General features: G+C 29.0%; 1 protein-coding gene and 1 long non-coding RNA gene across 3 annotated transcripts in view; both read left to right on the forward strand.

Annotated features, from left to right (window-relative positions):
- LOC107452000 (probable serine/threonine-protein kinase clkA) overlaps window positions 1-2,806 on the forward strand; it is a gene marked incomplete at its 5' end in the record, with an annotated part of 6,764 nt that extends 3,958 nt beyond the window's left edge. Inside the window, 1 exon segment of the mRNA XM_043043304.2 lies at window positions 1,627-2,806. Within this exon segment, the coding sequence (XP_042899238.1) occupies window positions 1,675-2,595 (921 nt within the window). The 3' untranslated portion in view covers window positions 2,596-2,806.
- A 5,395-nt stretch (window positions 2,807-8,201) lies between these two features.
- On the forward strand, window positions 8,202-16,710 carry LOC107451992 (uncharacterized). 2 transcript variants are annotated; one of them, XR_001585140.4, is made up of 2 exons: window positions 8,202-8,453; window positions 15,939-16,710. It is a non-coding gene; the product is annotated as an uncharacterized lncRNA (long non-coding RNA). The 2 variants fall into 2 exon arrangements; XR_011636666.1 differs by lacking the exon at window positions 8,202-8,453 and adding an exon at window positions 10,215-10,882.

Genomic DNA, 16,710 nt, shown 5'->3' on the forward strand with positions numbered 1-16,710 from the left:
AACTTGATATATATATATATATATATATATATATATATAAAGAGAGAGAGAGAGAGAGAGGGAGGGAGACAAAGAGAGAGAGAGCCTGCGCTAGGGATTATTAGCCAGTAAGTTAGCTAAACATCGAAAGTATTTGCCAATTTTCGAAAGTATTCGCTAAATCTTAACAACATTTTATGATTAACTTTTTTTCCAAAGAAAACTATTTTACTTATTTTGCTTCAGACTTACTTTATTTGGTCTCAATTCTAGTAGGTTATGCTGCACGTCTATGAAAAACTACTGTAATCGAATAAAAAATGCTGATTTATTTAGAAAAATTAATGTAATCGAATCAAAAATACTGATTTATTTAGGAAAAATAAATTTGATGTAATTTTAATTTCTTTCCAATGGATTTCTTTCCTTCCAATGGATTTATTAATTTTAATTTCTTTCCATTCACTAATACTTTCGCTAATACAAAATTTCATTCTTGAAATTTAAGATTTTATCGCATTTTTAAGTCACATCATAGTTGATTTACCTCACTGGAAAAAACGCAGGAAAAATAGTTCAAAGTCTAAACGTTGAACCATAATATCCGTACTCTGCTTCGTAAATTTAGAATTCTTTTCTGGTTGAATCTTGTGATCGATTAGGCACTATATTGCAGTTCAAAGCTTCACGATATTGTCGTTCAGAACTGCACTATATTATGGTTCAAAGCTACACGATATTGTTGTTCAACGAGCTCTAAAATTTCAAACAGTGTTGAAATAATGAAGTTACGCTGCCGTTTTTTTAACAGCGTGAACAATAATATCTCACAAATTTGTTTCAAATTTTACCCAGTGTATTGTTCAACTTGAATGGTAACATGGTTCAATTTAACACTTTGTTTTTTAAATATGGAGATGCTTCGTATTGGTAATGAAGTATGTAAACTCTATACAATATTTACACAAAAGAAACAAGAGAACAGCTGACGATCCTTTTTTACCGTTGTGTTGATGTATCAAAAATAAGTCCCTTTTAAACAGTTTATTTAGCATCGAGGGTAAATTAATCTTTTATTAGGAGCTGCAACTTTGAATACTTATATTCTAATATCTGAAATTTTTATTTTGTTTTAGTAGTCAGGCTGAGGGGCAGGGCAGAACTCCTCATGCAAATCTTTTTGCTGCAAGATTCATATGATTTGCAATTTATCGCAAACGAGCTTTATCAACAATCAATCCAATCGGAGTCGTGGTGGTTCAGGAGATAGAGCTCTCACTAAAGCGCTGATAAAATTTTGTTTCTGATGTAAAATATCCTCAGTGGCAGACGGATCACGGGTTAGAGTCTTCTTGCTGCCAGGTTAACAGAGGGAGGTTTCATTGGTTTTCCTCTCCATGTAACGCAAATGCGGTAAGTTCCATCAAAACGTCGTTAGCGAAGGCAAATTTCTCCCAATACTTGATGCAGGAGCTCTCTTGTCTTCTGGATTGGGTTCAAATTACAAGGTTATGGAGTCATTTGAACCCAATACAATACAACGTTGAATAAATTTTTCTGAAAGTTTAGTTTATGATACTAATATTTTGTATAACTTAACAGTTTATTGCTGTTGTGAAAATCTAACAGTTAAAATCTATTTTTTAGGATTTTTTGTCTTTTGAGAGAGTGAAAGTCAAAAATTCGAGAAACATCATGCAGTTAAACATCAGGCCTTGGGACAGTCTTATCCAATGGAATTGTATCCAACTGTTGCCCTCCTTGGAAAATCTAGTGTCAAATCTCAAGTTTTTCAGGGACAACTATTTGATTTTGGTGCTATTGTCAGTTTTCTACAACTATGTTATCTATGAATTTTTCGATGTAAATTTACTCAACAATGCTGTCAATGTGGCTACAACAATTTGCATAGTTGTCACACATGCTTGTTTCTACAACAGACCTCAACTCCCGTCTGGTGGTATTGTAAATGGTCAGGATAATTTAAGCAGATCAGATGATACGTTAACGGAAACCAATCAGACCAATCACCAAACAAGGCAGTGTTTTTATGGTCAAAATAAAGGGAACATCGGAAATTCTTGCAACAATTCGAACAGGTCTCAAAATTTCCCCTCTTCGAATTTTAACTATTCCAGATTCAGAAATCGTAATGTCAGCGATGACGATGTAAATGATCAGGATGATTTTAATCGACCCAATAATACTTTATCATATCCTTGGAATCAAACCCAAACGATGTATCAGTTACGAAATCGGAGAAATGTTGAAAATTTCAACAGTACCAGACATCGAAAATCTCCCTCTCCAAATTCTAATGAATTCAGAAATCATTCCTATAAAAATAATAAGAATCACCGAAATTTTACTCGCAGTTTTGAGAATCATTCTGCAAATAGTCAGAGTTTTGCCCGATTTCCTAAATTTCCTAAGCGAAGAAATATTAATAAATACAAGAAGAATGAACAAGATTATGATTCAAATTTAAATTGGGGCTGTGTTCTATCGATTTTGTTATTTTGTTTCATTGCCTACATTAAAATCAATGAAGTAGCGATAAAGCCACCGCAAATTACAAGTTTTAATTCAACCAATTTTTCTTGTGTTCTATCTTAACTTTTTGATGGCCATCAAGTTTAAGCTATCAATAATTGGTACGCTTATCTTAAATGGTTCGTTCGCAATCTTCTATAGTTTCATATTTTTTGCTAATAAAAACAAAGCGAAAATGTCATTTAAACGAAATGTCAAATAAAGTGAAGATCTTCACAAAACCTTGTAACAAGATAAAATCGTTTTTGACATTATAATAAAAATCTTGTTTGTATTGATTGTTTGTTTATTTTAGTTCAAATAATTAAAATTAGAACCACAGAATTAGAATATAAGAAAGAAACATCTTCTGAAATAATTTAAACCAATTGCATTTTGAATTACTAAAAGGAGATAATATAGACTCTTAAACAATAATTAATCCTAATCGTATCTGGGTAGTTCATTTGAAAAATTGATTTTTGGTTGTTTATTTTGGGTTACGAGCTCGCGAGGCCTGTTTAGACGATCCAATTTCTTGGACAGAGATTGATTGATATTGATGGAAACTTGTTTTGCTTTGAGCTTGGATCGTGTAAACAAACATCCAAGAACTTGGTCCAACTTCTTGGACGATAGTAGAGCATGTTCTACTTTCCATCCAAGTTTTTTCTCCCTTAACCAATCAGCGTCTTAGGTTTCGTGACGTCAACAAGCTGGCAGCAAATTATGTCATTTTGTTGTGGGTTTTCATAGATTTTAGTCCAAATAAATTGATCTGTTGAGGTTTATTTGTGTTATTATGATTTTATTTGAATTTATTTAGTAATTTTAACTTGGATAGTGTCAACGAATCATCCAATTTCTTGGACCGAGAAATCCGTCCAATTTCTCGGATTCAAGAAATTGGACCGTGTAAACAGGCCTTAGGAAAGTTAAGGAACACCTGGTTTATTTTTAGCGCAGCGCGCCAATAGAGGAGAGAAATTTATCAACAATCCCTTAGAAATATACTGCTCAAACAGTCCTCCCACCCAAAAAGAACTCACCTGTTATTAATGATGGTTAGTTACAGAGTGGGAGGAAAAACTCCAAAAAAGCATACCGGTTACACAATGAGATTGGCATTGGCATATTTTAGTGTACCTTCGAATCCTGCTAAAATTATTGAAGTATAGAAACTCACCAATTCTCTCAAAAGAAGTCGCATACTCTAATGTGTACATATTAGAGGTATTTTAATGAAACTAAGCACTAGGTATTTTTCATGTTATTTCTAAAATTAACTTTTTATGGACTTCGTTTTAAAGGAATGTATTTCAGTAATTAAGTATTTTTGTTGTGCTCTGATAGTATTTATACAAAAAAAGTTACTAAAATTGAATTGAAATGGAAGAAATATGCAAAAAGTTAAGAATGTTTTTTTCTGGGGCGACAACATACGCACACATATTTTTACTGGAATTAAACGTTTATTAATCTGAATTTTTGAAACATATATTAACTACAAATAAAAAAGTAACCAAAAATTGAAATAAATACCAAAAAATTGCTTATTTAAAAAGTATATAATATAAGATTTCGAAAACCATTATTTTTAATTGTCATGTTTAATATTTTTTAGGAGAAACGTTTTTTTTTCTGCTCTCGAATGTTATTTTCTTAATTTCTTTAATTTAAAGTACATTGATATAATGAATAAAAATTTTTAAAAGTTAATGAAATTTAACAAATTGAAATGTAGTTTAAAAAATTTAACAGCACTTTAAAAAAAGGAATAAAAAAATAAAATAATTAGAGAAAAAAAATTTAATAATTCAACATTTCGAAACTTCCACGAATTTCCATAAGCATGACAAAAAGAAAATTAAAAAGAGGAAAAATAATTTAAAATTTTTTTATGTTGTTTTAAGAATATTGACTTAAAAATTTATAAAATACTTCGGAGTAGCATTTCTAATTTTTTTGGACAGCATTATTTGCAGATATTTCAATTTCAATACTGAAAATAGTATAAAAATGCATGTCATTTCCACAGACGAGGCACAAGTTCTTATTTTAAGTTTTATTTAGTTTTTATCTTTTAAGTTTTTATTTATTCAGTATCTTATGATAAATTCTTAAGGAACATGGGGACTAGCCGTAGTTTTGCTAGCAGTTACATCATGAAAAAGCCACGAATTTTTGATAACGCTCGCTACTTAAACAGGGATTCTGAAAGGGAATTGGTTGCAAGAATATCCTTAATTTAATCAAACGTCATTCAAACGGGAAAATTCAGATATTTTGATAGGTTCCAAAGGTGACGCCATTCTGACGACAGGGAATTTTTGGGATTTCCTTAATGCGTATTTTTCTAAGGATTATTGCCCATTAACTTCAAAAAAAAAATAATCTTTTAATTGGCATCTTGACTTTTTATGACTCTTTGTAAGAGAACGATTTCTACGTCTTAAAATTAGTAAGAGAAATCTATTTTAAGCTTGTGATTTAATTTAGAGACTCGTATGAGGCAATCTATATTACATATATATATATATGGGTCATTCTCACAAAAACAGTCATTTGCATGTCCCCAGTATGTTTTATGTTTGTTTTACAGCTTCCAAAAAGAAAAAATTCAGGGAAAGTGTCCTTCAGAATGCAAGCTAACAAAATAATAAAAATAAAATTATCAATTTTTTATTTATTTTAGGTAATTAAAATATACCGAAATGTCATTCCCTCACTTGTCCCCACTGCTGATTTAAAAAAAATAAAATTGTTTCTGAAATAAAAATTTTTTTTTTTGCAAATTCGTGTTTTTTATTTCAGAATACTGAAATATAGAATTCAGAAAATCAATTTTAAATTTAATTTCTGATAAAAATATTAACACAGCACTATTTTAAACTTTGTCCCCAGTGTNAGAAAATAATCTTTTAATTGGCATCTTGACTTTTTATGGCTCTTTGTAAGAGAACGATTTCTACGTCTTAAAATTAGTAAGAGAAATCTATTTTAAGCTTGTGATTTAATTTAGAAAGACTCGTATGAGGCATTCTATATTACATATATATATATATAATAAAGAGTTATAAAAAAAGAGAAAAATTATTAAAATAAAATATTTAAAAAAATCAAACATAAAAAATAAAAATTGTATATCCTGACTGATGAGTTTTGAAGATTCATAGTCTGACAATTATAAGATGAGCTCTCTTTCAGAGAATAGAATTTCATAGAATTCATAGAATTTCAGAGACTTTTATAATTTAAAAAAAAATGTGGGGGGGGGGGAGACATTAATATTATGAAGGGTATTGCGAGCCTGAAAATTTTGAGTGCACTTTCTCCCGGTGACTCAAAATTTTTCAAATCATTTATGACAAAATACAAAAAACAATAACAAAATTTTTAGAATTGTATATGATTATATGACAAAATACTTCAAAAAATTAATTTTCTTAAACAATAACTTTGGCATGTCTTTTAAATCATTGGATCAATCTTCTTGTGATAACTAGCATTAGTAGTTAAAAAAATACTTTCCCTGAAATATATTGAAAATAGTTCCGATTGAATCATTCACTTTAATGAATGATTCAATGATTATTAATGAATTTTATCTTATTTCTAGAATTTCAATTGATTTCTTGTAATTAATTTATAAAAAAAGAAAGACTTGAAATAATAAGGAAAAAATATTAGACAGAACTTATTAAAATTTAATAAAGTAGTTTAGAGATCCTTGTTACTGTACTAATATTTTGTTAAGTTACGTAAGATAAATTTTTTTTTTTGATTAAAGCAATGATTTTTCGATAAAATTAGATTTAGCATCTTTAAAAATACAAAAGTCGTAATTTCTGCTTTTGTAAAACATATCGTAACTTTTTTTTAAGTTAACGTTACATTTATATAAATATATTTTATTATAAATTGCATTCATGGATAGAAATATTTTAATTTTTTATTTAATAAATTCTAAAATTTAAAATTCTTCAACAAAAGTAGCAATTAAGTTCTTCAAAAAAAAGTAGCATTTTAATTCTTAAATTAAAATGTCTATGTGTATGAATGAAATTTTTTAAGACAAATATCGATTTTTCTGTGCACGAAAAAATAAAAATGATCAAAGTTCAGGATTTTTTCCCCCTCTAGACAGTTCAGCGTATATAGTATATATTCATTGAATAGTATATAATAGCATTCCGCAATTTTTAATGGTTTTTTCAAAATGATAAGTTTGTTATTAATTAAAAACTGCTCCTAAAACTTTTATTTTATTGAATATTTTTGATGTTTTAGGAAAAAACGTAGGGCAAGAAAATAATTAGTTTTTTTTTATAAAAGTGTCCATATTTTCATAAATATTTAAGCTAAACTTACAAAATTGTATGCAATTCTTACAAATAGCAAAAGCGTCGTTTGAGTTGACTTAAGTCAATTGTTACATTTTGTTACAAGATGTTATAATGTTTGTTTTTGTTTGTAATTTATTGCCGGCCCCTCAAATAACCTTCGAAGGTTTTAAAATATGTTATAATGTTGAAAGTATTAAAATAATCCTCCAGTTATTTTTTTAGAAATTAAAAAAAAATGTCAAAAACTGAAAGCGTCTTATATGTTATTGCACGGTAGTGTTCATTTAAATTTCCCTTTGGACTCTCTAAGGAGGATCTCTAAAGCAATCCTCTCCTAGTCTTCGACCCCCTTTCCGTCAACGAACTCGTGGATCTTGTCGGACTCCGTCAGACGGTGAGGATAAGCAACAACAACAACACACAAATTTTCCTAGTTTTACTTCATAGTTGTTTCATTTAACATGTTATAATTATAAAATGTTAAGTGCTCCGATGAACACAACTGTTCCATCTACAATTTCGAAGCATCCAAAGCAATATTTTTTGCAAACACCGCTCTTCGTTACTTTTAAAATTTTTGTCGAAAGTTAAATATTTGAGATAAACTTAAGGTGATTAAAATTCATAAAAGTTCACAAACAGAATTAAATAATCAAAATACAATTTTCTTATTTGCAAGGGAAAAATAGACGAAAAGCGGACACTTTTAAAACGTTTTAAAATGGAATTGCATAAAATGTTTTAAAATGGAAGTGCGAAAAGAATGCTTTTTCTCGTCCAATTTAGTTTCCAGCATGTGACTACATTCAATCGCAATAATTTACTCATTTTGCTGCAAATAATCAATAAATTTTAATAATAAACCCACTTTGAAAACTGTCTTAAAAATTCCATATTTAATTTACCTTATGTTTTACAAAATGTTGTAAGCAAATATGATTAAAAATATTATGAAACAACTGTAGGAAAAGGATTTTTTTATTACAATTAATAATCAATAAATACATTTTTAAAAATAATCACACTAAAAAAAAGCTGTCTTAAAAAATTCCGAATTTAATCTACTTCATGTTTTGTAAAATCAATACATTTTGTAAATAATGAATTTTCTTTAATAGTAATAATTAACTAAACTAAAATTCTGTCTGTTCATAGTAACTAAAATTCTGTCAAAAAAGTTCCTTATTTTATGTTTTATACAACGGTGTGTACCAAAATGTTTAAAAATAGTTTGAAATGACTCCAGAATATGACGAAATGATGTTGTAACAAGAGATAAACGCATCATGACAGAAATATTAGGATGATTTAATGCTGACACACAAACCTGTGACTATAAAGGGAGAGAGAGAGAGGGGGGGGGGTTGATGAACACCTGTGATTTTGGAAGAAATTTAACTCTCCCTCAGAAATGACCTTCTGTCTGGACGGAAGTTGAATGACGTCACTGAAACTTATGAAAAATATCGATCTTCCGTTCTGTAACGGAATGTAAAGTCTTGTCTCTTTTCGTTAGTCGAGAATATATTTTCTACGGAACATTTTGTCAATTAACCTATAGAGAAACAATTCAAAAAATTGATCTTTTCAAGTCAGGTAAATAATATTTAAATACATCATTCCATTTTTTGTTGTTGAATACTTTAACTGTTTAAGGATCTTAAGAAAGAGAATACAGTCCATGGCTAAATTGTAAGACGCGCTCTATAAGATTACATGTAACATTTTTATTATCAGGTAATACTGCACAGCTTTATTGTTTTAATGTGACTGAAATTAGTTTGCACTTGTTTACGTTAGTGTATCAATGGATTAAATTCGACTATATATAATATAAATTGGATAAATTAGAGGATACATTATGCAGTACAGAACCCGTAATCCGGAAACCAGAAAACCGGAAAACCAAAAAACCGGAACGAAATTCGGTATATTTTCCCGCAATTTAAAAAAAATAATTTTTTTTTCCTTATAAGATTTTAGGATTTTTCGTTCTTTTTTTAAAGATGTTTGCCATACCATCATTTTGGAAATAATAATTAGTGTATTAATTTATCGTTTTTTCTTCTTTTTAAGATTATTTCGAAATAATTTTTTTTTCCAGTTGGGTTTAACAATAAAAAAAAAAACGGCTTTTTGTAGCGATTCAGAAAACCGGAAAAATCAGTTATCCGGAATACCGATCGTTCCGGATAATCGGTTCCCTACTGTATAACAATAGAATATTTATGATATCAGGTATAATAATTAGACCAAATTATTCGACGCACTGCAGTTTTTAATGATGACATGTTTTTGGACGAGTTTCTTTTGCAATATTTAAACATTTATGGAATGGGTTTTTATTCGGGACATTTTTCATATACTTCCTATCTATACTAATAATTTATTTTTACTAATTTATTTTTATTTTTTAATTTATTTATTACATCCTACTAATTTATTTTTAACGTATTGCATTACAATGTTAACCCATTCATACACGAACGTAAACAAGTGCAAACCGGTTTCAGTCGAGTAAAAACAATAAAGCTGTTATAGAGTAATTAAGATTTTACATGGAATCTTAGAGTGCGTCAAATGTTTCCAGGGACTGTATATGTATTTGGTCCTCCCCCCTCGTCATTAAAAATAAGCAAGTTGCTTACGTAAAATTTTTGCCAAAGAGTGTTCTCATTACTATCAGAAGTTAATTAAAATAATTAGTATTATTAACTTTAATTTAGATTAAAACTGTAATTGCATCGTTGTTGAAATATGAGTATCTTATTTTTCTTGCTATTAATTATTCATTTATTTTCAAATTTTACTCTGACCGAGACGTTGCTTGATTCGAATCAAGTAATTTTATATTCAAAAGGTGCTCAGGTGCAAAAGAAGAAAAAAAAAAAATGACTCAAGTAATGAGTTAGCACACTATGCTTAAAGGATTTATCATTAAACGGTGTCCAATTAAATATTTATTAGTATAAATAGATGCATTCATTGTAAGATAATTAATATTTTAACTCAACTTTGGTTTTAGTTGAGAAATAAAAAGGATTGAATTTTTGCGATCTTATTTTTTACTCTATTATTAAGGGTGAAAAATATAACCAAACTGAAAAACTCTTGTGCTTATGTGATAGTTTATTAGTCTCCTTTTGTTTGCCATCTTTAACATTTTTCACGTTTTAGTCTGATAAATCATTAAAAATATTAATCTTTAAATTCTAATAATTTAATAAATACTTTATTTTTGTTTTGAATTATATATTAATATAGCGTATAAATATTAAATCAAAAACTTTTTTTAAATTAAAATTTTAAATTTTTTAAAAATGTGTTTAATAAGTTAATTTCAATAAATGTATTGAAACTATGCGTAGTAACCTAATAACTCTTAAATATTTGCTAAAATCAGAAATGAGAAGAATAAAATATTCAATTAATTGAACTTTTTTCCAGTAAAACAGCATGATAGATGTTTCATTAAGCCGAATTAATTATAATACAGTTTTGACCGAAATAAAACAACACATTTGAATGCAAAAAAAGTATTCAAATCAAGATGTTAATTAATAATTTCTTCCAGATAAACTTCTGCTTTATTTTTAAAATGTGCTTCTTTATTTTCTTATTTGTTAAGTGAAGGAATGTTGTACTTGTTCTCCAACATTTAAAAATCATCCTAATCATTCACCTTAAAATTAATAATTTTTATCGCAGCGCTCCATAGAGGAGAGAATTTTATTTACACTCTCAATGGCCTTTTGTCTGGACGGAAGTTGAATGACGTCACTGCTTGAAAACACGAACTGAAACTTATCAAAAATATCGATCTTTCGCTCTATAAAAGTCTCAGTCGCCCTAGGGCATAACACAGATCACAGGTCTAGTGCCCGCTTGCGCGGGCAGGTACCTTGCCAAATTACATGATCTAGCTAGCTCTTCGTTAGTCGAAACTATTATTTCTGCGGAAAGTTTGGTAAATTAGCCTACTGAGTAAAAAATCAAATTTTCAAAAATTGATCACTACAAGTCAGGTAAATAATATTTAAATATACCTCTATATTTTTGTTGTTGAATACTTTACTGTTTAGGGGTCTTAAGAAAAGGAATACGTAAATATGTTTTTGATCTTCTTCCTCATCATTAAAAATAAGCAAGTTGCTCGCTTAAATTTTTTTTTTAAAATAGTGGTCTCATTACGAGTTGACGTAAATTAAAATAATTATTATTATTAACCTTCTTTTAGAATAAAACTGTCTTACATCTTTGTTAAAATATGGCAATCTTATTTTTCTTGTTATTATTTATTTATTTATTTTCCAATTATTATTTATTTATTTATTTTCCAATTATTATTTATTTATTTATTTGCTTGATTCGAATCAAGTAATTGTAAATTCAAAAGTTGCAAAAAATTAGAATTCAGGTGTCAAAAAAATATTTACTCAAGCTACACACTATGCCTAAATGATTTATCATTAAACGGTTTCCAATTAAATATTTATTTGTTTATTAATATAAATAGATGCATTCGTTGTATGTTGGTTAACTCAACTTTAGCTTTAGTTAATGAATAAAAAAGATTGAATTTTTGCGATCTGTTTTTTTTTTTTTTTAACTGATTAATAAGGGTGGTAAAAATAACCAAACTGAAAAATTCTTGTCTTCTCATATTTGCTTACGTGATAGTTTATTAGCAGGCCCGGACTGGCCAGTAGGCAGACCGGGCAAATGCCCGGTGGGCCGGTCTGGCCTGAGGGCCGGTTGGACCGATCTAGTAGCGAAATTTTTTTTTTATACATTGCATGAATTTCTAATAATATTGCGCAAATAATAATATTCAATAACATATATATGATATTTGTAGTAATAATAATGTTTTAATATACAGATCATGCGTGCCACCTATTTTTTTCGAGAATGGAGCAAATTTGAAGTATTAATCGATTTGAAATATTGAAGTATAAGTCGATTTGAAATAAAAAATCTAATAACTAAATCGATCCCAAGGAATTCAATAGTGATATTGTTAATTCCCAGAAGTAGCCGGAAGTACCGGAATTTAAACACAGTTTTGATTTTTTAAATGGAAACCTATATCTTATTTTGCATCATTGGAAAGGGTTTTCGAAAAAAAGTAACTTTTACTTGAATTTTTTTTTTATATCTCTTACTGTTCTCAAGATAATAGATACGAAAAAATTCTGATTAATTACTTCAATTTATCATTTTTATCGAAAATAATTCACTTAAATTGTCAAAATCGCTTCATTTCTTATAAAACATGGAAAGAAAAGCACAAATGTGTTTTAATGAAAGTAAAAGACATCATGACGGAAAAAATTTTTTTTAGTGAATATGTCATAATCTATTTAATATGTATTTTTTCTCTTCTATTATCTTGAAAATAGTAGGAGATATTAAAAAATATTTTAAGTAAAAGTTATTTCTTTTCAAAAACTCTCCAATGATGCCAAATAAGATATAGGTTTCTATTTAAAAAAGATATGAAATATCGTGTCTATGAAAGACTTCTCGCTGTTGTAGAGTGTAAATCTTCAACCGGACAGAATGTGTTTTCCTTAGTGGATTCAGTTTTAAAGTCTTGTAATATAGATGTAACAAAGTGCATCGGTAATTCAACTGACGGGGCTGCAAATATGCAAGGTGAATATAAAGGATTTTCGTCATGGCTTTCCAAAGAGTCCCCTGGTCAAAATCATGTTTGGTGTTATGCACATGTCTTAAATTTAGTTTTAGGAGATACCACGAAGGCACTAATTGAAAGTGCATCGTTTTTCAGCCTACTAAATAGCGTCGCAGTATTTTTCCGTGAATCATACCAACGCATNCATTACGAGTTGACGTAAATTAAAATAATTATTATTATTAACCTTCTTTTAGAATAAAACTGTCTTACATCTTTGTTAAAATATGGCAATCTTATTTTTCTTGTTATTATTTATTTATTTATTTTCCAATTATTATTTATTTATTTATTTTCCAATTATTATTTATTTATTTATTTGCTTGATTCGAATCAAGTAATTGTAAATTCAAAAGTTGCAAAAAATTAGCATTCAGGTGTCAAAAAAATATTTACTCAAGCTATGAGTTAGCACACTATGCCTAAATGATTTATCATTAAACGGTTTCCAATTAAATATTTATTTGTTTATTAATATAAATAGATGCATTCGTTGTATGTTGGTTAACTCAACTTTAGCTTTAGTTAATGAATAAAAAAGATTGAATTTTTGCGATTTTTTTTTTTTTTTTTTTAACTGATTAATAAGGGTGGTAAAAATAACCAAACTTAAAAATTCTTGTCTTCTCATATTTGCTTACGTAATAGTTTATTAGTCGCCTTTTGTTTACCATCTTTAACGTTTTTTACGTTTTAGTCAGATAAATCATAGGAAATGTTATATCTTTAAATTCTAATAATTTAACAAATACTTTATTTTTGTTTTGATTTATCTATTAATATAATGTAAAACTATAAAAATTAAAAACTTTTTTTTAAATTAAAATTATTTTTTTTTTTAATAAAATGCGTTTCATAAGTGTATAAATGCATTGAAATTATGCATAGCAATCAAATAACTTTTATGTATTTGCTATTTTTATGTATTTGCTAATTTTTCTGAAATATGAAAAATGAGAGGATTAAAATGTATACTATAATTGAACGACGTTTTTCCAGTAAAACAACATGATAGAAATTTTATTAAACCGAATTAAATGTAAAAACAGTTTTGGTGTAAATTGAAATAACAGATTTTAATGCAGAAAAATATCAAGATATTACTTAATAATTTTTGCTTTCGCTTTAAAATTCGTTTTTTTTTTAAAATTTTCTTTTTTGTTAAATGAAGGAAAGTTGGAACTTGTTCTTCGACATTTAAAAATCATTCGAATCATTCAACTTAAAATTATATCATACTATTGACTGTAATTATTTACAACACCAGTTTTAATTGCTTATTTTAATAAACAAAGCGTATTCTGTTAAATATATTTCTTAATTTGCCTTATACAGGGAAGGGGGCAAAGATACAGGCTGCCCCAGAAATGTTAACATGTACTTTAAGAACCAGTATAACTTCAATTTATTGGTATAAACGTGTAACGCCCCATAAAGATGGTTGAGAAGTGCATAGAGACACATTTCCAGTCATTCTAGATACCAGAGGCACTTCAGGTTGACCACGGCCAAAAAAAAAATTTAAAAGTGATAACAAATGATTTGTGCGGTTGTCGTATTTTATAGGCTTTAATTTCACGCCATTATTATAAAGTCTGTTAGTTGTAACAGAAATATTTAATTTTTAATTTTTTTTTGCACGATTGCAATAGGTTAAAATAGTTTTTGCTTCCTCGAATTTTTCTACCTGTGTTATAAATTTTTTTGACTTGTGGCTAATATGCTTTTGCCCATTATGAATACCCTTTGTCTTTAAATTAGATTTATCTCGCTTCATTTTATGTTAATTTTATTTTTTCTAATAATTATTATCCGAAACTGCGTTAAAACAGGCTCAGAAACTGAAACATCTGCTTAATCACCTAAATAATAAAATTACAATGAAACAATTTTTGAGCCAAGCAATTTGATGCCTATAAATGACGTGATCGTAGGTAAGTTTCAATCCCGCAGTGGACTGATCCCAAAGACCCGGTTCAAACCGGTTCACCGAAGTGAAGCATCACTGCCTGCAGTCAGTAAGCGGATGGGTGAGCACTTTCATCAGCTTGCGTAGGGACCTAAGGCGTGTTATGGTCCTCGTCAAACTGTTCTCCTGTAAAGTGCTCGACTTCGCGTGCAGGTCGTCGGGCTACCAAAGCGGGGGAGCCATCCTCTCTGCAGAGGATCAAAATTGGGATGGTGTGTCTTCGGATCATCTTCAGGGATGTTTCCCAGACCGTCGCCAATATCCCATTGTGTAGCTTTAGTGCGACGACGTAAATGAAGTACCTACCCACCTCTGTTTCAGACAGCTCGTTCAACTGGGAAAGTTAAGCTATATTTTCTTCTGGTATAGGCTTACCCTTTCAATACATATTTAGAGGATCTTAAGTTCAAATCCCGTCAAAATAAAAGTACGTTTATTCTTTAAAGTAATATCTTTGTGCCTTATTTCGTATTTTGCATACTGTCTGCAATAAATTAACTTATTAAGATTTTACTTCTGGGACTGCAACTTAACGAAAAAGAATAAATTCAATCATTAAAACTAAAGCTATTAAGAATTTCGTTTTGTATTTTTCACATTGGACAACTGTATACAATATAATGTATACAGTTGTCCAATAGTATACAGTACAGTTATTTTAAATTAAGATTGTAATACTTATAATAGCCAACCTTTAGGGAAAGGATGTCTGTTTCGAAAGGAGCAAGAAAATAATATGCGTGTCACTTCCAACCTTTTTTTCCAGCATAATATATATAAGGTGAAAAATATTGTTCACAGCCTGATCACATGATTTTTACGTAAATAGTACATTTTATTATATAAGTCTGAGTAGTGAGTATAAAAACAATTAAAAAAAATTCAGTTGTTAATTCACTTCTAAAATAAAATAGAATTGCTCGAAACGTACAATTATAAATAACTGCTCAACAGTCGGTAATCATTTATTGGGTCTAATCATTTATGTTAGCATCAGAGATCTTTAAAGATGCATAAAAAGTAGGTGCATTTCACTTTATTTCGAACGATAGTATTATGCTAATAATAGAAAGCATTGGTTCACGATGTATGTTGACCCTCACCTACAACAACATTTGATAGCCAAATCGTATAAATTTTGAAAAATGACTAGTTGGTACCAATTCCCAAAATTCAAAACAGTTGGAGTGATGGATTTCAAAGTGACTGAAGGCGACAATGTAACTTTTAAATAAATCTTAGCCTGTTATTGTTAAAACTCAGCCGTATCACCCTGTGGCATGGCACGCATCCCACGAATTGGCCATCCATGTGTTATAATTTCTTCAAAATGCGACTGAAATAAAAGTGAATTTATTTTTAAAGCATTTATCTTTTGATTCACACATATCTGATTATGGATCTTCTTTTCTAGATCCATCTAACACGGAGAGATGTATATCTTGGAAACTCTGCGTACTTTGATAAGATGCGTCCCTTTTTTCTACAGAAATACGCAATCCTGGGAATATTTTCACAAATTAAAATATTTCCACAGGTCTGATCCATCTTGGCATAATCTGACTAGCAATCTCATGTTCTTTCAATGGAACTACGTTCTTTTGATGCTAGTTGGAATTTGCTACAACTTGTTCCTTGATAAGTATTTAAATCTCGCTCTTTATCCTCTGGTGGCCATTTTTCTCTTGTCTGATGAACGAAAAGGTATATTACAGTTCTTCAGCTTCTTTTACGCTGTCCTGTTTCTCTTGGCGATCCTGTTTATTGCTGCAGCAGATTTAAAGGGACTCATGTCAACAACAGTTTGGGTTGCTGTTGCAATTTCTCTTCATGCTTACTTTTGCAACCGATTTCCAGGTCGTAGAAGTAGACGAGTACAGGGTGATATTTTGAGTTATTTTATAATAACTTGTCTTATGGTATTTATTGTTCAGAGTTCTAAGGAATCACTAACATCAAATAATGATTCTGTTAATTCAACTTTTGTTAATTCGACTTCATCAATATGAATTAAAAAAAGAACTAAATTTGGGCATAAGCTTTCTTTTTATCTAATCCAGTTTGTATTCCCATAGTGTACTTTAAAATTTAAATTTACTTTAGATTCTCTTTAAGAATATGATATTAAAAATATGTTATGAAAAGCTGTTATCTTGTATTTTAATAAAGTGATTGAAATGCGTGAA

This window comes from Parasteatoda tepidariorum, chromosome 4 (genome assembly GCF_043381705.1).
Source record: "Parasteatoda tepidariorum isolate YZ-2023 chromosome 4, CAS_Ptep_4.0, whole genome shotgun sequence".
Taxonomy (NCBI): Eukaryota; Metazoa; Arthropoda; class Arachnida; order Araneae; family Theridiidae; genus Parasteatoda; species Parasteatoda tepidariorum.